Source organism: Pseudopipra pipra, chromosome 24 (genome assembly GCF_036250125.1).
Source record: "Pseudopipra pipra isolate bDixPip1 chromosome 24, bDixPip1.hap1, whole genome shotgun sequence".
In the NCBI taxonomy this organism is placed as follows: domain Eukaryota; kingdom Metazoa; phylum Chordata; class Aves; order Passeriformes; family Pipridae; genus Pseudopipra; species Pseudopipra pipra.
In genome coordinates this window covers 4,114,313-4,140,226 of record NC_087572.1, presented here as the reverse complement: position 1 = coordinate 4,140,226, position 25,914 = coordinate 4,114,313, and the positions used below count along the sequence as shown (strand labels likewise).

At 53.2% G+C, this 25,914-nt stretch overlaps 2 protein-coding genes across 5 annotated transcripts; both read left to right on the top strand.

Annotated features, from left to right (window-relative positions):
• Window positions 1–20,220, top strand: YTHDF2 (YTH N6-methyladenosine RNA binding protein F2). Of its 2 annotated transcripts, none has more exons than XM_064635214.1 (5): window positions 1–299; window positions 809–833; window positions 1,092–1,171; window positions 4,841–6,421; window positions 7,818–7,940. In XM_064635214.1, exons 1-5 carry the CDS (start codon window positions 273–275, stop codon window positions 7,911–7,913), a joined length of 1,809 nt encoding a protein of 602 aa, XP_064491284.1. In that variant the 5' UTR covers window positions 1–272; the 3' UTR covers window positions 7,914–7,940. The 2 variants fall into 2 exon arrangements, with proteins under 2 accessions (XP_064491284.1, XP_064491283.1); XM_064635213.1 differs by lacking the exon at window positions 7,818–7,940 and adding an exon at window positions 19,167–20,220 and having other exon boundaries at window positions 9–299.
• Window positions 20,221–22,767: 2,547 nt separating this feature from the next.
• Window positions 22,768–25,914, top strand: LOC135402243 (peptide methionine sulfoxide reductase MsrA-like). Of its 3 annotated transcripts, none has more exons than XM_064635215.1 (6): window positions 22,769–22,935; window positions 23,636–23,704; window positions 23,796–23,915; window positions 24,395–24,499; window positions 24,851–24,957; window positions 25,595–25,914. In XM_064635215.1, the coding sequence occupies exons 1-6, from the start codon at window positions 22,863–22,865 to the stop codon at window positions 25,778–25,780; spliced, it is 660 nt and encodes a 219-aa protein (XP_064491285.1). In that variant the 5' UTR covers window positions 22,769–22,862; the 3' UTR covers window positions 25,781–25,914. The 3 variants fall into 3 exon arrangements, with proteins under 3 accessions (XP_064491287.1, XP_064491285.1, XP_064491286.1); XM_064635216.1 differs by having other exon boundaries at window positions 22,771–22,935; window positions 25,622–25,914; XM_064635217.1 differs by lacking the exon at window positions 23,636–23,704 and having other exon boundaries at window positions 22,768–22,935.

The window sequence follows — 25,914 nt, the reverse complement described above, 5'->3', positions numbered from 1 at the left end:
TTGTGCCTGGGCGCGCGCGGCGCCGCGTGACCGGGCGGGGGGAGCGCGAGGCGGCGGGGCCCGGGGGCCATAGAGACTGGGGGTGGGGGGGCGGGGGATAGAGCGTCCCCCCCTCGCCCCGCTCCGCTCCGCCCCGCCGGCCGCCGCCGAGTCCGCCAAAGGGCCGCCCCGCAGCCCCCGCCGGGCCCGGACAAAGCGCCGCCGCCGCCGCCTCCTCCTCCTCCTCCTCTCCCGCCCCGCCCCGCCCCGCCCGCAGCCCCCGCCGCGGAGCCATGTCGGCCAGCAGCCTCCTGGAGCAGGTACGAGCCTCCCCCTCCCGCCCGCGCCGCCGGGCCGAGCTCCGCCGCGCCGGGCCCAGCGCAGGGGGAGCGCCCCGGGGCGGCGACGGCCTCGCCGCGCTCCATTGTGCTGCGCCGGGGCCGGGCCGCGCCTGGGCCGGGCCTGGGGCTGTTGTTTGAGCCGGGCCTGTCCCGGACCGGGCCTGTTTCCCCTCCAGGACCGGGTCCGTCCCCGCCGGGCCTGAGCGTCCCTCGCTGGGCCAGGCGTGTTTCCTCCCCCCGGGCTGGCTCCGTTTTTCGGCCCCCGGGTGTGTTTTCCCCCCTTCCCACTGGCCGAGTCTGTTTTCCCCACCCCCGGGTCTTTTTTCCACGCTTCCAGAGCCGGGTCTGACCCTCCCCTTCCCCCAGGCCGGGTCTATTTCCCCCCCCCGGGCTCGTCCTTGCCCCTCCCGGAGCCGCTTCTCCCCCTGACTCACCGCTCTCCTTCTCTCCCTCCCTCTTTCTCTCCCCCCACGCCGCCGCTGCTCCAGAGACCCAAGGGCCAAGGCAACAAAGGTGAGAGCCCTGGGCAGGGCTGGGAACGCGGGGGAGGGAGGGAAGGAAGGAGGGTCTCCCCAAAATCTATCGGGAGCCAGGAGGGGAACAAGCCCCGCGTGGCTGCAGGAAGTTTGCGGGTGTTGTTTGTGCCGTGCGCGGTGTGTTAGAACCGGCAGGAGTTCGTTGTATTCCAGGATTTGTGTTTAAATACTTTAAGTCGGTAAATGTTGGGAGTTTGTTGCATGTTGTTTTCTGAAGTTTCACGTCTCTCCTCAGTGCAAAACGGCTCTGTGCACCAGAAGGATGGGCTGAATGATGATGACTTTGAGCCCTACCTGAGCCCCCAGGCCCGCCCGGTGAGTACCAGGAGCCTGCTGGTTTCCTGCTGCTCCAGCAGAGGGGAATTTGGCCTCCTTGTGTGTGTTCCCCATCTCCACTGGCTGCATTTTGATCTTTGCCAGCACCTTATATCCCATCCTACACCTGCATTTCCCACCCTACACCTGCATTTCCTGCAGGCAGGAAGCACTGACTCTGCCTTTAGGTTGTGGTGGTGGGTGAGGTAGGAAGGGGTTTAGCAACTTTTTGAGGCTGTGAGAACTTCCTCCACGTGGTGTTCAGCTCCTTTTTTTCAATCTCCAAGTCACCATTTCTGCTCTTTCAGTTTTACTGTTGTGCCTGTGTTGGTTTTTGGCTCTTTGCACCACACAGATGTGCCGAGCTGGGTTGGGAAGTCACCTCACACGAGGCTGCTGTGCTCAGCAGGGCTTTTGGAGGATCAGATCAACCTTCTTATCTCTGCACCGAGTCAACTGACAGTGCCTGTCATGGGAATTTCTGTTTTTCACCAAAAACAAAACCCAGAGCCCACGTGTGATAAGAGCGTTGAGACTTTCTGAGAACCCTGATTACAAGTCGAGCTGGAGGGTCTGTGACCAGCCCCTGGAATTCAGGCTCCCACTTACTTTTCCTCCTCACTTTCCCTTAGACTGGCTCCCCTGCTAACTGGTTTTTGTTTGTTTTCCTTAATGAGCTGCAGGGGAGTGACACAGAACAGATGGACTTCAGCTGATTAGATGTACAAAGTGAGCACCATAGATAAACATCTGTAATAGCACCAGAGCTCTCAGTTCATTCTCTTGGCTTCTCTTTCCAGTTGTGATCAGTAAAAATAAGCTCTTCTGGTTTCCCCTTTCTGTATTTTTGCTCATTTCTACCAGTCAGTGCATCATTTTTTTTCATGTAAAAGTGATGCCTGTTTATTAGGACACAGGTTTCTTCTGTCTCAGTGAAATTTTCAACAAGTATTTTCATTTTTTGTGCTAAAAGTCTGAGGGTAAATGTTCTTTATGTCCTGTCAGCTGTTCATAATCTTCAGAGTTCACCTGTCCATCAAGATAACTCACTGCATTCTACTCCCTAAAAAGTTAACAAGCCTAAATTCAGCCTTCATAGAGTGAGAGAGTGTGATTGCTTTCTCAAATCTTGAATAAAACCAGCTACCTTTCCAGTAGCTGTCATTTAATGGTGGGTTTTTTTCTATCCCAGTTATCAACATCCCTAATTTCCAGCTTCCTTCTGAATGTGGATGGTATTTTCTGTGTTTAAGTGTCCTAAAGGGAATGAGGGTTACTACAAGCAACACGATATTTTACCCTATTTTTCATGTTTGATGAAGAACTTCTGGATCTTGAATTTCTTTTGGTGTGTCTCACACTGGGAAAAACACATTTTAAAAATCAGGAAGTGATTGGAGGTGCCCCAGGAGGCAGAAATTGAGCAGGAAGGAGGTGAAACCACGGAGTTATCTTGGAGTGGGATCTTTGGGTGACTCTGTCTCAGTTCCTCACTGTGCTGTGGTGCTTCTCAGCTCCATAAAATAGAATCCAAACCCTGAGAGCTGAGTCTGGAGGGAGGCACAATTCTGCTCAAAAATACAAAGGTATACAGAGATATGGCTCTGGATAAGGAGTTAAGGGAATTCTGGGGTTGCTTCCCAAGCTCTCCACACTCACAGGAGGTGACCAAGTTGTGCAGTTTCACTGTTCCTCATTCCCCAGCTGCTCTTGGAGGTGTGACTGTTACTGTCAGCTCCTCGAGGAGGTTACTGTGTATTTTAAAAGATATGCAGTAAATGATTCTTCAGCCCTTTAAAAACCAGAAACTCACATAAACACTAGGTCAGGTTCATTTAGTTCTGGTCTTAGGTGAAGGGGAACAGCAAGTTTGAGGAAATAACTGTGTGAAAAGTCTTAGTCATGGAGAGAATGAGAAGCTGGTGGAGTTTTATTGGTATGGTTGAGGTGACAGGGGGACAGGTTTTAATGTGACAGTGATGTGCTTCCTGTGCTCTTGTGGAGAGGAAACAGCTCTGCCTTGGGTTTAGGGGTGGCCCAGCATGTTCCTGTTCCATTAAAGGAAGTTTTAGGAGGGCAAATGTTACTCTTATAATTGAGGGGATTAACTTGGGAAGAGACTTTGCTGGTTCAAAATAATAATGTGGGGGTTTCAGTTCTTTCATTTGCCTCACAAATTATTGTCAGTGTTGGTGCTTTTGGGCAGGTTAGGCCTTGGGTTTAGCAGGACTCAGTTCCTCAATTAGTAAAACCCAGGGTGGGCGTGAGTTTTGTTATTAATTTGGAGGTTTTTGAGGGAAAACAAAGGCTGGAGGGAGCATCTCTGTGAGTTTTCATGCCTTCACACCGTGAAGTGCCACAGAAATCTTGTCTCTGAGCACGTTAACATTAAATAATTCCTGTTAATGTTTGTGAACTTGGGGCTGGGTTGGCCCCAAACCTGTTGCTTTCCTGCAACCCTGTGGATGGTAGAGTGGCAAACCAGCTGTTTCTGGAGGGTGCCAGAGCCATCTTGAGAGGCTCCCTGGATTTCAGCACGGCATGAAGTCCTCCGGGAGCCGCGCTTGGCACGTGAGAACATGATTCAACCAGAAATGGAGCAGGGCCCTGCTGCAAAAGCCAGGCTTTTAACTGGGAGCTGAACCTGCCTTTGATCTGCCTTGCACTGGGCTGGCTTGTCAGGGGCTGGGGCAGCACGAGGCTGCTGCTCACAGGTTCAAATTACTGAGGATAATGTCCATTAGCGCGGCTGGAACCACTCCCCGGAGGGGACCTGGCTTGGAATGGGAAATGACAGATGGTTTTTCATGTAAGCAAATCTTGGGGATGTCTGAGACTTCCCTAATTGTCAAATTAGGCGTTTGTTTTTGTAACCTAAAGGCTACTTGGATGTTAAAAGGGAGACCAAGGCACAGAGCAGGGATTTTTTTTTTTTTCCTCTCTGGGTTTGAAACCTGCTCGTGCTGCTGCCTGTAAAAGGCTCCTCTTGAGACCCTGTGGATTACTCCTCATTTTCAGGTGTTTTTTAGTATGGGCCCACGGCACTGGAGCAGTTGGTGTTCTGAGGAATAGGCTTTAAATCCCTGTTTGTTTGCAAGTTCTTGGAATACTGTGAGCTCTGCAACTTTAAATTGTGGGAATAAAGCTGTTTTCGTGGGTAGTGAGTTTAAGGAAGGCAATTAAGGACACATAATTTTGGCAGTGTGCTTCCACTGGATCTTTTTCCTCCTTATTCCACTTCTGCCTGCATTCTTCCCACAAGTTTTCCCTCTAACACTAGAATAAGGTCTAAATATGTTACACAGGCAAGAAAAGCCCTCATTGAGAGTAGCTACAAACAGAAGATATTTGGATGCAAGGTAAGACAGTGGTTTTAAAGCCTGAGCAGGAGCTCTGGGGCAGCTCGGTGTCCAGGCCCACTCCATGCATCAGGAACTCCACGTGGGAAGCTGTCTGAGCCTTTGTCTTTAACCTTTCTGGCAGTAAAACAGATTTTCGAGCCCTTGTAACAAAGGAGGTGTTCAAGGCTGGGCCTGTTTATCTGCCCAGCCCTAAGGTAGGGAGGGGTGGGGCACGGGAAGCCTTAAGCTGGCTTTATTCCTGGTCCCTTGAAATGGGTTCAGCTCCTCCTGGCTCCCCAGCACTCATGTTTTTGTGGTTTCCTTTCAGAACAATGCATACACTGCAATGTCTGATTCCTACTTACCGAGCTACTTCAGCCCCTCCATCGGATTCTCCTACTCCCTAGGGGAGGCTGCCTGGTCCACGGGGGGAGACCCCCCCATGCCCTACCTGACCTCGTACGGACAGCTGAGCAACGGGGAGCCCCACTTCCTCCCCGACGCCATGTTCGGGCAGCCAGGGGCCCTGGGCAGCACCCCCTTCCTCGGGCAGCACGGCTTTAACTTCTTCCCCAGCGGGATCGACTTCTCAGCCTGGGGCAACAACAGTTCTCAGGGACAGTCCACTCAGAGCTCGGGCTACAGCAGCAACTACGCCTACGCCCCCAGCTCGCTGGGGGGGGCCATGATCGACGGGCAGTCGGCCTTCGCCAGCGAGACCCTGAACAAGGCCCCCGGCATGAACACCCTGGACCAGGGCATGGCGGCCCTCAAGCTGGGCAGCACAGACGTGGCCAGCAGCGTCCCCAAAGTGGTGGGCTCGGCCGTGGGCAGCGGCTCCATCACCAGTAACATCGTGGCCTCCAGCAGCCTCCCCCCGGCCACCATCGCGCCGCCCAAGCCGGCCTCGTGGGCCGACATCGCCAGCAAACCCGCCAAGCAGCAGCCCAAGCTCAAGGCCAAGAACGGCATCGCCGGGTCGAGTCTTCCGCCGCCCCCCATAAAACACAACATGGATATCGGCACCTGGGACAACAAAGGCCCCGTGGCCAAAGCCCCGGCGCAGGCCCTGGTGCAGAACCTCGCCCAGCAGCCGGCGCAGGCGGCCCCGCAGCCCGTGGGCCAGCAGATGGCCGGCAGCCCGCCGGTGGCCCAGGCTGCGGGCGGGCAGCAGCCGCCGGCCCCGCTGCCCGTGCCCCCGGCGCAGCCGGCCCCGCTGCCCGTGCCGCCGGCACAGCCCACCCGCTGGGTCGCCCCCCGCAACCGCGGCGGCGGCTTCGGCCAGAACGGCGTGGACGGTAACGGGGTGGGGACGGCCCAGGCCAGCTCCGGCTCCCCTTCGGAGCCGCACCCGGTCCTGGAGAAGCTGAGGTCCATCAACAACTACAACCCCAAGGATTTTGACTGGAACCCGAAGCACGGGCGGGTGTTCATCATTAAGAGCTACTCCGAGGACGATATCCACCGCTCCATCAAGTACAACATCTGGTGCAGCACGGAGCACGGCAACAAGAGACTGGACGCGGCCTATCGCTCCATGAACGGCAAGGGCCCCGTGTACTTACTGTTCAGTGTCAACGGTAGCGGCCACTTCTGCGGCGTGGCAGAGATGAAATCTGCTGTGGACTATAACACCTGTGCAGGGGTGTGGTCCCAGGACAAGTGGAAGGGACGCTTTGATGTCAGGTGGATTTTTGTGAAGGACGTTCCCAACAGCCAGCTGAGGCACATCCGCCTAGAGAACAACGAGAATAAACCAGTGACCAACTCCAGGGACACTCAGGAGGTGCCTCTGGAAAAGGCTAAGCAGGTGTTGAAAATCATTGCCACCTACAAGCACACCACCTCCATCTTTGATGACTTCTCACACTACGAGAAACGCCAAGAGGAGGAGGAAAATGTTAAAAAGGTAATGTGTTTGTGGGGCTTGGATGAGTCCTGAGGGGCAGGAGGGGCTGCCATGGGCTGGACTGAATCCAGGGTGTGAACCAGGCTTGTGAACAGGCTTGGTGGGCATCAGCTGCCTTTTGGCTACCTGCCTGCCCACACTTGGAGCCCACACCCACATGGCAGTCCCTGTTTGGGGGGGAAATGTCCGGAGGAGGCCATCAAGTTGGTTAGAGGGATGGAGCCTCTCCTGTGGGGAAAGGCTGAGAGAGCTGGGATTGTTCAGCCTGGAGAAGAGAAGCTTTGGAGTGACCTAAATGCAGCCTTCCAGTGCCTGAAGGGAGCCCACAAGAAAGATGGTGAGGGACTATTTATAAGTGACAGGACAAGAGAGAATGGCTTCAAACTGAAAGAGTAGGTTTAGATTGGATATTAGGGATACATTCTTCCCTGTGAGGGTGGGGAGGCCCTGGCACAGGTTGCCCAGAGAAGCTGTGGCTGTCTCTGGGTCCCTGGAAGTGTCCAAGGCCAGATTGGACGGGGCTTGGAGCAACCTGGGCTAGTGGAAGGTGTCCCTGCCCATGGCAGGGAGTTGGAACTGGATGTTCTTTAACATCCCTTCCAGCCCAAACCAGTCTGTGAATCAGGTGCCAGCTCCTGGCAGAGCAGGATGAGGAGCCTTGCCCAGGCCCTGCCTGGGCTGCCCTGAGCCTCAGCCTCCCCTGAGTGCTGTGCTTTAACCAAAATGTATTTCTGTGCCATTGTCAGCTCCTGGGCCAGAGCAGTTTGTACTTGGAGATCAGTGGGAGGTTTGGGGAGTTGTAGCAATCAGAGATGGCTCTAATCCACCCCGTGCCCACAGTGGGGTCAGTGTGACAGATGTTTCCCACCACTTGTAGAACCTCCAGGAACAGCAGTTCCTGTCCCTCCCCAGGCAGTCTATTCCTATGCTTAATTATCCTTCCTGTAAGGAGGCTTTGTCTAATGCCCAGCCTAAATCTCCTTCACTGTAACTGAAATCTGTGACTGCTTGTCCTGTCTCCAGTGGACATGGATCGGGTTGTTCTGTTCCATGTGGCTGTGTTTGGGGCCAGGGTGGGCTGTCACCTGCTGTCACCATCAGTGTGGCACCTGTGCTGAGCTCACCACCTGCCTGCAGCTCCTCTGGGTGCTGCTGGGGTTGGCTCAAAGCCTCCTCTCATCATGTACTCCTTAACAACTTGTTAATTGGAAATCCTGCCCCAAATTCGGTGGCCAGTGGGCTTTGAATTGTGCTTGGGTTCAGCTGTGATAAAGTCACCTGGGGCTGTCCCTCCCCACAATGCAGATCTGGCTCCTGTTTGATCAAAATGATAATTACAAATTAGCATTAGCACAGCTGGCTGGGAGTTTGCCAAGTTTCCTGATGATCTCTTTAGTTTCAGCAACAGGGAATTTTTCATCCAACAGTTGAAGAGCAGAGTCAGGAGCTGCAGCTGCTCACAGTGACAGTTGATGCAGTTTTGGATTTTTGATGTATATTTTACATGGAGCATTTTATAAATAATATCACTTAAGCACAAAGGTGATTTGCTTCCTGCTGCTGGAGGGCAGGGTTAGGTGGGAAGTTGGGAAGGAATTCTTCCCTGTGAGGGTGGGGAGGCCCTGGCACAGGTTACCCAGAGAAGCTGTGGCTGTCCCTGGAAGTGTCCAAGGCCAGGTTGGACAGGGCTTGGAGCAGCCTGGGCTGGTGGAAGGTGTCCCTGCCCGTGGCAGGGGATGGAATGAGATGGACTTTAGAGTCCCTTCCAACCCCAGCCATTCCATGGTTCTGTGACATCCTCCAGATCTGACTTTAGGGAGCAACAGTTTGCAGTGTGAGAGTCAGACCTTGGTACTGTAAGAGAATGCAGGGGAGAGGGAAAATGCTGCTGCAGGACAGGTGAGAGGCAGATGTATGAGTTAATACTGAGTACCTGTAAGCTGAAGAAAGAAGGAAAGAGTGGGAAAGGCTGTGGGAAAAGCAGACGGACCGATGGTTTCTTCCTGGGGAAAGCTGCCGTGTTTGCTGCCTAAAGCCTGAAAATCAGGAAGACGCTAGAAACGAGGCTTGGCAATTTTCTTAAAGCTTGTAAACCATCTTCCCAGTTGCATTTTGAAGTCTCCTCCCCTGCTTGCTTCACTCCAGGCTGTGCTGTGGAGGGTCGGAAGCAGCGGCGATAGCCGGAGCGCCAGCGCCGCCTTCCCCAACCACATCCGAGTGGATGCAGCAGCAGTTGATTAGGAAAGCGCTTACTCTTTGAAAAGGAACTTAGTCATAGGTCTCTGGAATTCACAGATGAGGAGGGAGCTGTGTAAAAAACAGGGTTAGTGTTTGCTTTTTGCCATTTACTCCCTGGCTGTGTCACGCTCCGGGCCCCTGGGACATCCGGCACGGAGGAAGTGACTCGGTTGTTCTTGCAGGGCAGTTTGACCTCCTCCATCGCTCTCTGACGCAGCCTGGAAAGTGGTTGAGGTTTCTGTGACTGCTCTTTTCGTGGTTTCGTTGAGAACCAGTTATTTTTGCTCAAGCAGGGTTTTGGTTTTGCCTGGGGTGATGCTCACCCCGGGATTGTAGGTGCCAAAGAAGCCCAAGCTGTGCTCTGTCTGCCTTGAAGCGTCTCAGGTAATCACCTGAATTAAAAAAAATCCACGAGGAACCAGAGTTGAAGCACTGAAAAGTTCAAATGCTGCTCTGGCAGCAGCTCCCTGCCTGCTTTTTGTGCTGGGGAAATCCCATTGCTCCCAGCTCTTTGTCTCTGCCACAGTGTGAGATGTTAATGCTCTGCAGTCGTGTTCCTTGAAGCTTAAATGTCTCAAGGTTTGGCTTGTTTTGAACTTCTCCCAGGCTGAAATTGTCTCATTTAGCTTTAACTTGCCCAAACCTTTGGCTGATTTGCAGTTTGATTCCTGATTGCTGCCCAAGATGAATGAGCTCTTGTGAAAGTCTGGGAGTTCTTGAGTATTTTTTTATACTCCTCATTTCTTCAGAATTCCCTAAAGCAGGTCCAAGAAATTATATGAAAAATGCTCTACTTAGTATTTGTGTTACTCCCATTGTCCAGTGAAGGGGGGTAGGTAGTTCAGTGTTGAAAACACTGGAATAATCCTCTTGCTTGTCCTTTCCTGTTGCCTGTGCCCATACTGTCCTTGGAGGTTCGTGTCCATTCCTTTTCAGTGTCTTGCTTTGCTCTACTGATCCAGTTTTTTAAAAGGGTTGGATGGTCTCCTGACCCAAAATGATGAAGCCAACTCCCAGTGCAATCCTACCCGGAGCAGTTTAGGACTTCTTGAAACCCAGAACAGCTGCTTTTATGGCAGAGCATGTCACTGATGTCTTCCCTGTAAGAACTATTTTATCTTCTTTTTAAACAGCCACAAAAATCCCTGGCCTTTAGTCATGCACTTGGATTTCTAGGAATGCTGCCCTAACCTGGGTCTAAAGATCTCCAATAGTGATCTGCCTGGTGTTTTGTGGAAAAACAATCAATGGAAACTCTAAGGGAAGTTTGGTTTGGTTCTTTCTCCGTGCCCAGGCCTGGGATACTTGGCTCCTTGCAGGTTCCAGGGATTTTTAGGAAGGATATCCCATGAAAAGCAGTTGGAGGGTCAGGTTTGCAGCTGAGAAGGGACTCTTTGCGTTGGGACTTGGGGTGTTGAGTCAGGCTGAGCTGGGCAGGATGGGGTGGGCTTTTGGTGAGGTTTTCCATGCTGAGGTTCACCAGCCTGAAGCAGAAAGGTGGGATTGGCCAGATTGGAGCCGTTGTTTCTGGAATTGTGCTGTTTTGTGGCTCAGCTGACACTGCTGGTTAAGGGAGTATTAATAGTGTCAAGTGTCACTGCCCCCTTGGAACATGTGATTTAAGGCATAACTGAGGGGTGTTGTATGAGCCCGTGGAACAGCCTGTTTCACAGTCCCTGGAATACAGGAATGCTTTCTGATGGATTTTACAAAGCCCTTTTCTTCTTCCTAATCTATAACCTCAGAGGGGAGGAGAGAGAATATTCCCTATAGGGTGGACCAGCACTTTCTCCTGCTCTCAGTCATCCTGGGAATGCTGCATTGCCTTGGCTTTCCCATATCCTACAGGGCAGCATTTCTGACCACAGGGTTCCATTCCTGGATATTCCATATCCAGGCAAAGCCAACTGTTTCCCGTGGCAGCGAGGGAACGCTGCTTACACTCCCACAGTTCCTTTCATCCCGTGATCCCAAGGCTGTTTGCTCTTTTCTGCTCCAAATCCTGGCCATAGTGAAGTTAATTGATTGATGCACCAGGACAGGATTCCCTCGCTGTGCTGCTCAGCAATGCACATGGTTCCTCTCAGTTTATTTCCAGGCTGTTTAAATCCTGTAGGTCTGTGTCCATGCTGGTATATTTGCTCAAGAATAGAGGAAACAAACCATCTTATGGTTTCCTAGAGGAAACAAACCTTCCTATGTTGGACATAAGGAATGCTTTGTGCTTATGATATTTTTAAGCCAGCACTCCAAAGCCCCTGACAACACTCGTGGGTTTTTAGTGGTTGTAGCTTTGTCTAAAGGCAGGATGGAACTGGAGGGGAAGGCTTAGATCTGGCTGGTGCTCTAATCCATGTTTTCTGCTGTCAGACAGGGAACTGTGTTTCCTCATCCCTAAAACCAAGAGCAGCTGGGAGCCATTTCACTGCAACTGAAGTGGAAGCTGAGTAGTGGAAGAGCAAACCTGTTGCACTTGCCTCATGGCCCTGTCTCTCTCTGTTAGTATCTTGTTAGAAATCTTTAACGTAACATTTATCAATATTATGAAATAATATAATGTTTAAAGTCTTCTTGGTGAAGTTGGTTTAAGGGGCTGTCGAGATGGACTATTTAAAGTTGTTTTTCCCTTTTTTTACCCCTGTCCATGGGGTATAAGGTCCCTTCCAACCCAAGCTGTTCTAGGATTCAAGGACTGGGGTTGGGATTGGGCCAGGCAGAGTGCAGGCCACATGCAGTGAGGAGGTTTTGCAGCTCTCACAGGCATGGCTTTGAGCAGGGCGAGTTTATTCCACACCCTGTTCTTGTGAATGTTCCCAAACCGCTTTTTGCCCACTTGGTGTGGTTAAAGCTTCGTGGCCCCTCCCCTCCAGGTTACCTTGGCTGGGTGATTTCAGCTCCCAGGGGAGATTTAGATTAGATATCCAGAAGAAATTCCTCCCTGTGAGGGAGGTGAGGCCCTGGAATGGATTTTCCAGAGAAGCTGTGGCTGCCCCATCCCTGGAAGTGTCCAAGGCCAGGCTGGATGGGGCTTGGAACAACCTGGGCTAGTGGAAGGTGTCCCTACCCATGGCAGAGGGTGGAATGAGATGAGCTCTAAGGTCCCTTCCATCCCAAAACATTCTGTGATTCTATTGCACATGTGTGGCTGGCAAATTCCCTAGAAATACCATGGAGGGCTTGGACTGCAGAAGGGAGTGTGTGAGGTGTCAGTAGCTCTGGCTGCTTTTACCCCCCAATTTCTGGGTAACTTGCTGACATTGAAGTTAAGAGCTACTGACACAGGTATTGTGTTTCAGGTTATTTTATTAACAGCTCCTTGTCCAGAAAAAGTACTTATCTTCCAAGGAAACCTCTTAGGCAGCTGTTGTGTTCAGTGAAAGCCCCAGGGCACGGCCTGGTTCAGTTCCCTGGATTTTCTCCCTGGTGCAGGAGTGCAGTGGGTCACAAGATGTGGCTGAAAGCTGATTAGGATCCCAAGGTGGGCAGTCCATCAAGAGCAGCTCCATGCACAATATTCCTCCCTTGTTCTTACTGAAAATGTAGTTCTGCAGCAGCTTTTTTGCCTGAAAGAAGCTGCTTTTTTTTTTCTTTCCCGTCTCAAGTTCACGAAGCTTTTTGTGCTGTGCTGTGTGAGAGCTCTCACCACGATTAGTCCTCTCATTTTCCTGCTTGCTCTTGTTTGTACCTGGTAGTAATTGTCCTATTTTATGGCTTTGTTGAGTTAATAACTAATTCCTCGGTGGTGCAAACCGCTGGAGGTTTGGCAGCAGGAGCAGTGCCACCCTTATTTACCACAGCAGTTACCCGGGGAAGTCCCTGTTAACAAGGGCTGTCATTATCCACACTCATGGCTGGGATAGAGACTTGTTTGTAGCTCCTGCCAGTGACTGGTGCCCAGTGTGAGGCTTTTTAATTGACATATAAGTCATGTAACAGTGCATTTGAACAGTTAATAATGAACCATTTGGGTTTTGTGAGCGAGGACTTGGAAATTTCTGGTTCTGTATCATTAGAACTCTTGTTTCCTTAAAAGCACAGTGCTTGAGCTGCTTTTGTGTGTGGTTAACTGCAGAGCTATTGTAATGTAATCCCAGTTTAGAAGACTTAGATAAAATCTACCTAAAACTGATGTCTTTTGTTTCTAATCTTTGGGGGGGGAAGGGAAAACCCAGCTCTGAGTTTCCTTCCCCGTGTGTATCTGTGCACAGGGGGAAGGCTCTGCTCTCTCAGCTTTTTTTTTTTTGTGGTGGCACCTCCTTGTGAAATGACTTCAGAGAATTTCCCATCGTCATCTTCGCAAGATTTAAGAAAGTCCTGAAGTCCTGGTTTGGGGGTTCAGCCCAATTCCACTGCTGTGTTCTTGATGGATTTAAAGGAGAGGAGGAAAAGAAGTTGAAATACAAAACCATGTTCCAGTGAATGTGGCTTTGTGCTCCCTTTGGAGTAGCTGTAAAATGAGGGGACACACTATAGGGAGCGTTGGCTCTTTTGCTTGGGCTCGTGAATTCAGCTCTTCATGGTTGACAGAAGCAGGCAAATAGATCTCCTCTTGTCCTCTCATAATGCAGAATATTGTGGTGTGTTTTTCTTGTGACATGAAGTACTTCTTCTGCTTTATTTGGGGTGGAGGTGGTGTTTTAGCCTCAGTGGGTCAGACTGTGCAGTCTGATGTTGCATCTCACGTGGCTGCAAACACCTGTAAGGACAGTACAGGGACATATTTATCCATCTCTGAAGATTTCCTTGCCTTTAACTACTTGTGGCTCAGGAATTTCTGTGGCCCAGAGGTTATATCTTTATTAGTTCATGATTTCTTGTCCAGTATGCTCTTTGAGCATCCTCAGGATCTCGAGTTCTTTGGCTTGATTATGTGTTGTGTGAGGAAATGTGTCCTTTTATTTTATTTTGAGTCTGCCTCCTGTGATTCCCCCTGGTTCTTGTGCTGGTAGAGGTGATGAGCAGTTATTTCAGTGTCCTCCCTGTCTGCTCTGCTTTTGCAGTCATCTCTTCCAGGCTGGAGAACACAGTGGCTCTGCAGATGGAAACCCTTCTGTCCCTCGCTTTTCTTGAGGGTTTCCATTTTCCTGGAGTTACAGGTCATGTTTCCAATGGTTAATGGCCAGTTTGGAGCCTGCCACCCTGGAGTTAGGACAGGGATTTTCCCACATGCACCTTTAAATTTATCTCAACCATGTAGACCAAATTCACTGGAAGGCTCAAGTGCTTTTTCTCACAAAGTCCTCCACAGTTGGTTGCTATTTTTATTACCCTGAATAGCTCAATATCATCAGTAAACTTGGTCACTTTATTATTCACTCCTCCTTCTAGATATTTTATGAATATATGGAGCCACAAATTCCACTGAAGCTCCATGGGTTTTCAGTCCTTGGCATTACATGTACATGGTGTGACAGGGGACACTGCCAAGGCTTTATTAACTCTACAGCAGTGAGGATTTTGGAACATTAAAGTGAAGTTCCTTCCTTTTCTAAAGAGTCTCATGGCACCAGTGCTAATACTTATTGCCTGGGTGATGATTTAAGGCAACCAAAGTAATGAAACACATTTCACTTGGAGTGATGGGGAAGAATAAAGACTCCCTGGTTGAAGACCAGGAGAATTTTCTTCCTTCCCAATGACTTGAAAGGACTTGTGTTGTGTTATTTTGCTTGTGCTCCAAAGCCAGCAAGTCCAGATCCAGTCCCTGGTGTGATCCCAGTTGTCCTTACATGGAATACCACTGGGAATCCTCCCAGCCTCCCTCTTTGCTCTAAATATTCATGGATGTTCTCAGCTTTTCACCATCCTGCACAAGTTTTGCCCTGTGGGGCGAGGCTCCCTATGGGAGAGTCATTATAAATGTTTATGGGAATTGGGCTGCTTTATTCAGGCAATTAAATGTGGTGTTTAAGCAAGAAGAGGTTTGTTCTTTGCAATTGATTGCATCAGGTTTAAAAAGGTGCCTGGAAAGATGCTGGGAAGCAGCAGCATGCCTGTGGATATCCGACTGGAAAACCCACTGGAGAGGAAAGCCCTGGCTCTCTTCGTGCCCTTCTTGCCCCAAGCTGGTTGCTCTGACATGGAAATAAGTGTCCAAGACCACATGTCTCCTGCTTTTTCAGTGATGTGAGTCTGCCCAGCTTGGGGTTCTGTGGATATTTTGGGTTTGATTTTGATCTGTAGAACAAAAGGCCTTTCCTGCTCTGACACAGAACCACTTTTATTCTGTCTTCCTTGGTGCTGAGCTCCATGAGGTGAACAGCAGGTAGGATGAAGTTGTCAGGCCATAACCAGATCCCTGCCTGATTTTTATCCCCTTTCCTGGGGGAGGCAGGCTGGGATGCAGCTTTTCTCTGTAACCCTGATGGCTTTCTGATGCTGACAGGAGGAGAACGTCATGTTTGGTTTGTAAATGTTGGGGCTCGAGGCTGCTTGAGGAGCTTAATAAGCAAAGTGATGCATCATCCATCACTTGTGCTGTGTCCATGCCTTGAGCAGATCCTGCTGGGGAGGCAATGGGCTGCTGTAACTCCTGACATGTGTGATCAGGGAGAATTGTGTGTGTGTGTGTGTCTTAAGGCCAGGATTTGGTTACAGGGCAGTGGGCACAGCCCCAAGGCTGCCAGAGCTCCAGGAGGGTTTGGACAACGCTCTTGGGGACAGGGTGGGATTGTTGGGGTGTCTGTGCAGGGCCAGGAGTTGGATGGATGATCCTTGTGGGTCCAACTCAGGATATTCTGTGATTGGAAGTCTCAGCCCTTTGTGGAATGACACTGGTAGCACAGACCATGCTCTGCTGTGGGATCTCCTGCTGGGGGTGAGCCAAGCTTTGCAGGACCTTCTGGGGTTGAACTGGCACTGCTGCCTGGCCTTCCCTGCCCCAGGGCTGCGGGCTGTGCTCCAGCTCAGGCAGGTCCCAGCCAACCAGGGTTTGTGGGAGCCCTGCCCTGGCTGCTTCTCCAGGCCCTCCTTGGGATTCCACTCTGCTATTTCCCCACCTGTGGTGTGGCAATAAAATCCTTACCTTTGCCGGGAGCCCTGAGGCTCAGTGTTGGTTGTTAATCAAGGGAAGAGGCTCTCAACAAGTGGGCAGTGTTGTCACCCGTTGTCACTGTGGTTTGGTACAAACTCTTGAGCCTTTTGTTGTTGCTTCCCCCAGTGTGAACAGATCAGGTGATAACAGATAAGGTGATCTCTTATCGGCTGGTTCAGGACCTGATTTGTGACATTGCTGCACCCCTGGGGGCAGCAGTGACAGGACAAGTTGCCATTCCCCGAGCTGCTCCTGCCCCTCCTGTTCCTGAGGGAATCAGTCTGAGCCGGTGTCTTTTCCTTGCTCCTCCCCTGGGGATCAATAAGACGCAGCCCAGGTCTAATGGAAGTGCAGGCAAAGAGAATAAAAGACTTCCCGATGGAATCTCTTTGCTCTCCAGGGATTGTATCCCAGAGTAATGCCCAGTGTGTGTATGTAGATGCTGCTCTGCCTTCTCTGGGCTGTCTCATAGCTGGGTGGGCTGTGGGTTACAGCATCCCACAGCCTGTGGATTTGGAAGAGGATGGGCCAGGAAGGATGAAGGGCTGCTGGAGTTGTTCAGCCTGGAGAAAAAAAAGCTCCAGGGAGACTTTAGGGCCCCTTCCAGTGCCTAAAGGGGCTCCAAAAGAGCTGGAGAGGGACTTTGGACAAGGGCCTGGAGTGACTTCCCACTGCCAGAGGGCAGGATTAGGTGGGATATTAGGGAAAAATCCTTCCCTGTGAGGGTGGGGAGGCCCTGGCACAGGTTGCCCATAGAACCTGTGGCTCCCCCATCCCTGCAAGTGTCCAAGGCTGAGCTGGACAGGGCTTGGAGCAACCTGGGCTAGTGGAAGGTGTCCCTGCCCCTGGAGGGGGTGGAAAAAGATGTCAGGCTGCATTTTCCATGTCAGGCTCCTCAGGACACTTTGCAGCACTGGTGGAGTGGAGCAGGAGTTCTGTGCTGGCATTTCAGGGCTGAGTAGGAGGAGGTTTGAAACAACACTGGGTTGAGGAAAATTGGGCTGAAGTGAAGATGTTCACTTTGGTCCCCTCTCTAGGTTGGGCACATGAGGACATCTGCTCTAGACCCTTTGGAAGGTGGTGCCTTCTGTTCTGGCACACTGGGATTTTGAGAGGGGGGTCACTTTTTCCCTGGGACTGTCTCCTTGTTATCCCCACACTGACTTCGGGGTTGCTTCACCTTCCCAGCAGGGAGAGGCAACTATTCGAGGTCCAGCTGCTCAGGTAACAGGGTGACATGTGCAGCAGGACCCTGGGCTGCTGTCCCAGCCCAGGACACTGTCCCTGGAGGTGGGAGGGGGGTGATTGAGCCTGGCAGCCGGCTCATCCCGTGTCCGCGTTCGGGAAGCGGCGGCATTAGCCGGGGCAGTTGCTTCCCGAAGGAATGAGTCACGTTGCCATCTGTCCATGTGTAACATAACGTGCTGGCTGCCGAGCCAGGAACAGGGCTTGGCACTTTCCTTTGGATCTGGGGCTCTCCCTGCAGCGCTCCGTGTTGGGGCCTGGCTTTGCTCCCCGCCCTGGCGGTTGGGATTTGGCAGTTTTGGCCTCTGCAACAGCCTTGGGCAGAGTTACAGGAGAAGGGGGGAATTAAATCCACTTATGTGGGGTAGCTGCTCTTGAGCAGAACACGTGCCTTGGTCTGATCCCTGTCCCCAGAAGACAGTCTGAGCACGGGATCACACCGGGCTCCATTTGTATCCAACTCGTGCAGAGGAGTTGGAGGTGAAGCCTCCTTGGGTGTGTGGCTGAGGGGCTGCCAAAGCCTGGGGTATTGTTCTGAGCTGGAGTCCAGTTTTCCCTTTTTTGGGAAGGTTTCTGAGGATAGATGGCTACATATGCTGTTATCCCAGGATTGAAGCTGGCTGGGGATGGGCTCGCCCTGGGTTTAGCAGTGGACGTGGTTTCCTTGAGCAGCCCCTGTGTTTGTGGCAGGGGTGGTGTGAGCTGCCAAGGGGAGTGGGAAGCTGCCTCCCATCACCAGGTTAGTGTGGGACAGGGGGAAGCAGGCAGGGAGCTCTGCTGCTGCCCTGATTTCATGGACAGAACAGCCAACACACAGGGAAACGTTCTGGGCTGAACCATCCCACCAGTTTTGGAGCCCTGACAGCGTCTCCTCTCTGAGTGGGGAGGGAGAACCTGCTGTACCTGTGGGCACCTGCTGCAGGTGTTGCTTTGCTGTGGAGCTGGGATGGACTTGGCACCTCTGGGAGCAGCTGGGGTGGGGATGGATTTGCTCCATGGGAGCCAGAGCCAAAGCACCACAGTGCCCGTTGTGCCCAGACTGCAGGGACCTGCCTGTGCTCAGGGAAGGAGGCAGAGCCAGGGAGGAGCATCAGCCCAGAGCCCTCTGGCTGTTGACAGGTTTTGGTTTTGTCTTATGATCTGGAAATGACAGTGAGTGTGGGCTGGGCAGCACCTTGTAACCCTTTGGGACAGCCTGGGCTGTGAGAGCTTCTCTGTTAGACCCAAACAGAACCCAGCAGGGCTGGCACAGGGGGCTTGGGCAGCCAGCCCTTGGTGCCTGGCTGTGTTTGGTACTGTCCTGCCCCTTTGGCCTGGTGCAGATGTTTGGACAGAACATTCCTGCAGTGCTGGAGGACAGACATGGCTGGATACCAGTGGGGTGGGAGCAGCAGTTGGTGGGAGATCCCTGTGAACTTTAGTTTACAGGTGAGATGCCATCAGGAGGTTGTTTCAGTCCCTGCAGACCAAGGCAGGTGTCTGTGCCCCCTGGGTTTGAGCTCCACTCTGCCTTCCTGCCCACATGGGAGTTCAGCTGGGATTTTTTTTTTTTTAAATAGAATCATGGAATGGTTTGGGTTGGAAGGAACCTTAAAGCCTGTCTTGTTCCAATGGAGGGACAATTTCCAAGGCTAGGTTGCTCCAAGCCCTGTCCAACCTGGCCTTGGACACTTCCAAGGGATCCAGGGGCAGCCACAGCTCCTCTGGGCAACCTGTGCCAGGGCCTCCCCACCCTCACAGGGAACAATTTCTCCTCAGTATCCCATCTCACCCTGCCCTCTGGCAGTGGGAAGCCATTCCCTGTGTCCTGTCCCTCCATCCCTTGTCCCCAGTCCCTCTCCAGCTCTCCTGGAGCCCCTTTAGGCCCTGCAAGGGGCTCTCAGGTCTCTTTGGAGCCTTCTCTTCTCCAGGTGAACCCCCCCAGCTCTCCCAGCCTGGCTCCAGAGCAGAGGGGCTCCAGCCCTGGAGCATCTCCATGGCCTCCTCTGGATACATTCCAGCAGCTCCACATCCTTTTGCTGGGACCCCAGAGCTGGAGGCAGCTCTGCAGGTGGGAAATCACCCGAGCTGAGGGGGAAGAGGGGGAACCTGCCAAGAAAAATGCTCTTTCCCTGACTTTGCTGCCATGGGACAGGCTCCATCTCGGAGCCACATGTTGGGACACTGGGGTGTGACAGTGAGGAACAAAACTGCCCTGAGCTGACATGATCTTTGTTATTTCTTCTGCAGGAACGCCAAGGTCGTGTCAAGTAAAAGGCCATTCCTCCCCAGAGACTGCAGCAGAGATTGCATCCCAGTGATCCTTCAGAGAGGCAAAGAGAAGGAGCAAGAGCATCCCAGAGAGAATTAGGACTTTTTTTTTTTTTTCTTAATTTCATTGACTTCAAAAAAAGACTTTTACAAACTTGCAGTTTAAAAAAAAAAAAAAGCATTGGAGTATCACAAGACATAGGACCTAAAAAAAAACAAAAACAACAACAAAAAAAAAATCCCTTCTAGGTAGAGTAGAGGTAAAACCTGTCCCCCTTTCTTTTGGCTTTGGTTGTGATTTCAGAGCATACGCTTTGTTTTTTGTCTTTTTACTATGTTTTTTTTTTGGGGGGGGGGGATTTTCAAGTCCATAAGTGGCATATGCCTTTTTTTTTTTGTTTTTTCCTCTCTAATTTTTAAACCCTGCAACCTCCCTCCCTTCCACCCCCTCACGCCTCCTTCCCCCTGGTTCTGACATTTGCACTTGGAACACCAAGAGTTGTAACATCCACCCGTGGAGAGTGGAGTAATTTTTATTTTATATTTTTCTTTCTCCCTTCTCCCCAGCCTGGAAAAGGAGGAATTCTCCAAGGAAGTTGGGAGTTTTTTGGCCTAAGAAGAATTAAACAGAAATTATCCACGAAGTTGTGTCTTAAAGGTGGTTCATTTTTTCTCCAACCCTTTGTTACTCAAAAGTCAAGTACTAGGAGTCCTAAGAAATGTTCTGTTCTTGTGCATTATACAGATTAAGTCTGGATGAATTTGATTTTTTTTTTTTTTTTTGAAAGCTGAGAACAGTGGTTAAAAAAACTCGTTTTGTTTACAGGAAAAATTAATAATTTTGGACAAGGAAAAAAAAAAAGAAAAAAAAAGCACCAAAAAAAAAAAACAAACCAAGGAAGAAATAATTGTAAAAAAAAATGTGTAGTGACTTTGTTTCAGTTTCTTGTTAAGCCAACGAGGAATGGGCGTTGCCTTTCTTTTCACCATTAATCACTTCTCAGTAATAAACGTGAAATCCTGTTGAGCATCACTGGTGTCTCCTGGTGTGTGTGGTCAGTGGGTGTCCTTGAGGGTATTGAAAATATCCCAGTTATTAAATCACAGCTGGCAAACATCTGGATCCAGGCACCTGCTCGGGCAGAAAATGATCCTGGTGCTCCTGGCATTCCCATTTCCCTGCTCCCATCCCCAGGATGGGGATGCTCCTGCACCCTGTGTTGCTGCACTCACTGAAAAATCAGCTCAGTTGTTATTTTTTTTATTGTTAATTGTTCCTTTTGAACAGCAAAGAAAGAAAACCCAGTTCCAAAATATTCCAGTGGGTGTCAGGCAAAGACCTGGGCTGGTGTTTTCTGCAGGTGTCAAAGCAGCTCTGTGGCCATTTGCATTTTCCTGGGATATTTTATATTAAATTAAAGGCCAGGTTGGACAGGGCTTGGAGCAACCTGGGCTAGTGGAAGGTGTCCCTGCATGTTGGATTAGGTGGTCTTTAAGGTTCCTTGCAACCCAAACCAGTCTGTAATTCTATGATGTCACTTGCTTTCTCCAAAAGAACTTTTCTCTTCTTAATTCTTCAATACTTTCAGTCTCTCTTTGAGGTGGCCAAACCCCCAAATTCCTCCCTGGTGTCCTCGTGTGCTTTCAGAGGGAGGTAAAACCCACGTTGTTGCAAAGCTGGAGGAGGGAAGGACAGAAACTCAACTTGATTAAAAGCCCCCATTTTTTAACAATTTGTCTTTTGAGAGAATTTTAGTTGTAAGTAAAAAAATAAAGCTGGAGAAAGGGGGTTTGGGCTGTGCCTGCAGGTGTTTGTGTGCTGGTTTCACTGTTGGTCAGGCAGTTTCTTCCCCTTTTTGGTCTTTAAGTGACAACCCAAGAGACGTGAGAGGAAGAGGAAGATGGGATTTGAAAACCACGATACTTCAGCTGCAGGTGTGGTGCCTGCAATTATTTTTATTTAAGGAAAAAACAGCTTTATCCACTGGTCATATCCTTGTCCTCCAAGCTGGGACAAGCTGCTGCTTGAATTTCCCCTGCTTCAGTCTGGACCTGGTCCTGTTTTGGTCTAAACTGGGACAAAACCTGGGAATTTTCTAGGTTTGCTTTCAGCAGGGCTGTGTGTGGAAAACTGCAGGATAAGGGGGGAAAAATCCACCTGTAATTGTGACTGAAGACCCCAAAAGCACAGAATGTCATCTCACTGTGAAGGAGGCACAGGTAAGAGCAAAAAGGTGTTTATTACTGTGATTTCCTTGGAAAAGAAAAACAGGTAAAAATATTTGGGGGAGGGGGGGGTTCATGGGGAAAGGGAAAGGAAAAGCTGCTTTGCTGCTGTGCTTCCCAAAATTGCATAAATCCCTGGAGTTATGTAAACCCAGGCTGGGCCTTTGCAGGGGCTCATGCAGGGGCTGATTTGGGGTTTTCCAAACTTTGCAAACACCCCAAATCCCTGAAAGGGAACAGCTCAGCTGAGCCTTGGAGGCAAGAAACTCCAGGCAGGGGCTGGGGGGGCAGGTTTGCTGCTGTGGCTCAGCTTGGGAAAAGGAAATTGCCAGATCTCCTGACAGAATCATGGAATCCTTTGGATTAGGAAAGCCCTCTGAGGTCATGAAGTCCAGCCATTAAACCAGCACAGTTGTGTTCACCATTCCTGAGGGATGCAGGATGGTTGGGGGGCACAGGACCCGTGGGAGGATGAGGATGAGGATGCAGCAAATGGGAACAGGGCTCATCCAGCCCGGATGGAGGGATTCTGGCAGCCTTGGGGGACAGAGGGACACTGAGAGCAGCAAACCCTCAGCGGTGACAGTGTTATCCAGGAGGAATTGCTCTGCAGGATAGAGCTGGATGTGGCTCCGTGCAGGGAAAGCAGCAAAAAGCACCCTCGGAAGGACCAAACAGTTGGGAAAAGGATGTTAATGTGGCCAAGCTGATCCTTGTTCTCCTCTTCCCCCACAAACGAAGGTGATGAGATTTCGCCCCCTCCCTCCATCCAAGACGTCCCGTCTGTGTTCCCCGATCCCACTCCAGCGCCTCCAAAGGCAGCAGCACCCTCTCCTGGAGAGGGATGACCCGGGATGGGGCTCTGTGGGCTGGGGAGGGGGATTTAGGGGCGCCCCGGGCTTGCATCCCTTCAGCCGAGTGCTGCCCTGGGGTCCAGGACGGCCGGGGGGGCCCAGACCCCAATCCTGGTTTGGGGAGGCTTTGCTGGGACTCAGCCACGGGGATCTGGAGCCTCACTCCTGGTTTTTGGGAGGCTTTTGGCAGGGCCTGCATCCCCCCTCCTGTTTTTGGGGAGACGCTGGTGGGGCCCGGCCGGGGGGGCTGGAGCCGTCCCGGGGTGACCCTCGGGCTGCGTTAACGATTGACGGGCTGTCGGGACACTCCGGGACTCTGCCCGTGTCACCCCCCGGGCGGGGTCCACTGTCGTGTCCCCGGACACGCTCTGACACCCGCGGGGGTCCCACTGGGGGGTTCCCTGGGGCTGTCCACCCTGTCCCTGTGTCCCTGTGTCCCTGTGACGGCCCCTCCTGTGCCCCCCGCGGTGACTCCGGGCTCTGCCTCCCGCACCCTCCTCCCTCCCAGTGCTCCCAGTGCTCCCAGTGCCTCTCCCAGCACCTGCAGCGTCCAGCTCCCAGTCTGGAGGGTGGGACAGCCCCTCTCTGGAGGGCCATGCGGGGTGCGGGGGTGCTCCCCAGCCCCGCCGAGGCTCTGCCAGGCAGAGCACAGAGGATGACAGTGACAGGTACTGGCGGCAGGGAGGGGGTGGTACCTTGATTCCCCCCCACCCCGAGGTTTTTGGGGGGCTGCTCTGAGGGCATCAGTGCTGGGGGGACACTGAGACACCCTCACGGGACACGGAGACCCCCCTGGGGACACTGGGATCCCCTGGTGACACCCGAATCACCCCGGGGACACAGGGACCCTTCTTGATGACACTGGGATCCCTGAAGGGTCACCAGGACCCCCTCTAGAGACATTGTGGCCCACCCTGGGGACAGCAGACCCCCCAGTGATGCTGGGATCCCCCTGGGAACACCAGGACCACCCCTGGGGATAGTGGGACCCACCCTGGGGACAGGAAGACTCTCCCTGGGGATACTGGGACCCTCTTGGGGACACCAGGACCCACCCATGGGACACCCTTGTGGTTTTGAGGGGCTGCTCTGGGGTGTTGGTGTTGGAGGATGGCAGTGACAGCCTCGAGATGCCCACAGGGACCCGTTTGAGGTCAGGGTGGCCATGAGAGGACACAGGCCAGTGGCCAGATGGACCAGAAGGGGTCCTGGTGTCCCCAGAGGGTGATAATGTCTCATGGGGAGGGTCCCAGTGTCCCCAGGAGCTGGAGGGGACAGGGGCAGTGCCTGCTTTTAGGGAGACACACAGGGTGGAACTGGCTTCAATTTGGGGTGGGCTGGGGGTCCTGACCCCGTGTCCCCCCCCAGCCACCCACGCTGTCACCGGGAATGCCACGGTCCCGCCGTTCCCGGCGGAGATGGAGACGGCGATTTTCGGTGAGTGGCTCCCGCCGTGCCGGGGGAGGGGGGTCCCAGCAGCCCCGAGCCCCCCCAGCCCCGCTCACCCTCCCTGCCTGTCTCCCCACAGGCATGGGCTGCTTCTGGGGGGCCGAGCAGCTCTTCTGGAACACGCCAGGGGTCTTCTCCACCCAGGTGGGGTTCGCAGGAGGCTTCACCCCCAACCCCACCTACGAAGAGGTTCGCACAGGTAACCGGGGGCTCCCCCTCCCCTGCTGCCATGGGGACCCCCAGTGTCCCCCACAAGGGGTGACATCCCCATCCAGCACCTCAGGGTGTCTGTCCCACAGCCCCTTGCCCTGGCCTGGATCCCATGGGATGCTCTCGGGTGTCTGTTGGACAATGACCCCCCTGTCCCCCACCCCAGCTCCTCAAACCCCCCCAGCCTGGACAGACAGCCCTGGCTTAGCTGGACAGACGTTCTGCAGAGGATTAACTGTCTGCAGGGAATATTATCTCAGCTGCCATGTCCAGCTGGGGATTTATCCCAGTGTGGGATAGCCTTGGGGATCCCACCTCCACCAGGCACCTGGGGAAGGGGGTCCCGGGGCGTGAGAGGATGCTGGTGCCCCTCCCTATCCCAATCCCTGCCTCCATCCCGGGGCAGGGGGGGCTTGGGGGGCAGGAGGCCACGCCGAGGGGCTGCAGCAGGGCTGGCTCTGCTCGCAGGGCTGACGGGGCACGCCGAGGTGGTGAGGGTGGTCTTTGACCCCCAGAAAATCAGCTACGAGGAGCTCCTCAAAATGTTCTGGGAGAACCACGACCCCACTCAAGGTAGGGATGAGCCCCTGGCCTGGGCACGGGGGAGTCTGGGGGGGCTTAACCCCAAATGGGCTCCAACAGGAGAGTCTTGGCATTTGCACCCCTTGGTGCTGACTGCGGGGGGGCAGCACCTGGGGCAGCCCCAGTTTTGGAGGGTTTAACCCCAAACAGGCTCCAGCAGAAGGTCCTTGGCATCTCCCCAGTTTGGTGCTGGGGGGTCTTGTGGTGAATTCCCTCACCGACCCCTTTAGCAGGATCCCCCTGCCTTGCCCCCCATGCCTCAGTTTCCCCACCAGGGGGGAAGGCAGTGCCTGGTGGGGTCTGGGGGTGCCCCATAACCCCCCCGTGGGGGCTGCCCCCCAGGCATGAGGCAGCAGGAGGACGTGGGCACCCAGTACCGCTCCGTCATCTACACCCTGGGCCCCCGGCAGCAGGAAACTGCCCTCCAGAGCAGGGACCTGTACCAGCAGGTACTGGGGACACTGGGACGCCCTGGGGACACAGAGATCCCCCCAGGGCCACTGGGAACCACCTTGGGGACACTGGGACCCCTCCAGGACACTGGGACACCTCTGGTGACAGTGGGAACGCCCCCAGGGACACTGGGACCCCTCTTGGGAACACTGAGATCCCCCCTCTGGATACCAGGACACCCATGGGGGCACTGGGACCCACCCTGGGAACACTGGGAGCCCCCTGGGAACACTGGGACCCTCCCTGGGGACACCAGGAGCCCCCATAAGGACGCCAAGGCCCTCCCTGAGGGCACCACGACCCTCCTGGGGACACCAAGACACACCCATGGGACACAGAGACACTCCCCCCCCGGGACACTGGGATCCCTCCTGGTCACACTAGGAGGACTCTGGGGAATCTGGGACCCCCCTGTGGACATCAGGACTCCCCTGGGGATACCAAGAGCACCCCTGGGGACACTGGGACACACCCTGGGATCACTGTGGCCCCCCCTGGGAACACCTGGCCCCACCCTGGGGGCACTGTGACACCCCTGGGGACACCAGCCATCCCCCCCAGCCCCGGGACATGGGACAAGCCCCTGCCCTGGCTGTGCCACGTGTGGGGCACTGGGATGGGGGGTCCCTCCAGGCTCCCCCCACAATGGGACTGTCCCAGGAGCTGGGGACACAGCAGCATGGGGACATCACCACCACCATCGAGCCGGCCCGTGACTTCTACTACGCCGAGGACCGTCACCAGCAGTACCTGCACAAGGTGCCCGGGGCCTCCTGTGGCATGAAGGGCACCGGGGTCACCTGCCCCATCACACGCTGAGGGGCCACCCCGTGTCCCCTGGGCTGTCCCCGTGTCCCCTGGGCTGTCCCCACGTCCCTGGCATTGCTGGCCCCACGTGTCACTGCCACCCCATAGCACCCCACTGTCCCCCAGTTAAAGCCCTGTGACCCCCA

Coding starts and splice junctions, on each gene's coding strand:
- YTHDF2 (XM_064635214.1), top strand. CDS start 273: ATGTCGGCCAGCAGCCTCCTGGAGCAG. Junction 834..1,091: donor CAAGGGCCAAGGCAACAAAG/GTGAGAGCCCTG, acceptor GTCTCTCCTCAG/TGCAAAACGGCTCTGTGCAC. Junction 1,172..4,840: donor TGAGCCCCCAGGCCCGCCCG/GTGAGTACCAGG, acceptor GTTTCCTTTCAG/AACAATGCATACACTGCAAT.
- LOC135402243 (XM_064635215.1), top strand. CDS start 22,863: ATGCGGGGTGCGGGGGTGCTCCCCAGCCCCGCCGAGGCTCTGCCAGGC. Junction 22,936..23,635: donor ACAGAGGATGACAGTGACAG/GTACTGGCGGCA, acceptor GTCCCCCCCCAG/CCACCCACGCTGTCACCGGG. Junction 24,500..24,850: donor GAACCACGACCCCACTCAAG/GTAGGGATGAGC, acceptor GCTGCCCCCCAG/GCATGAGGCAGCAGGAGGAC.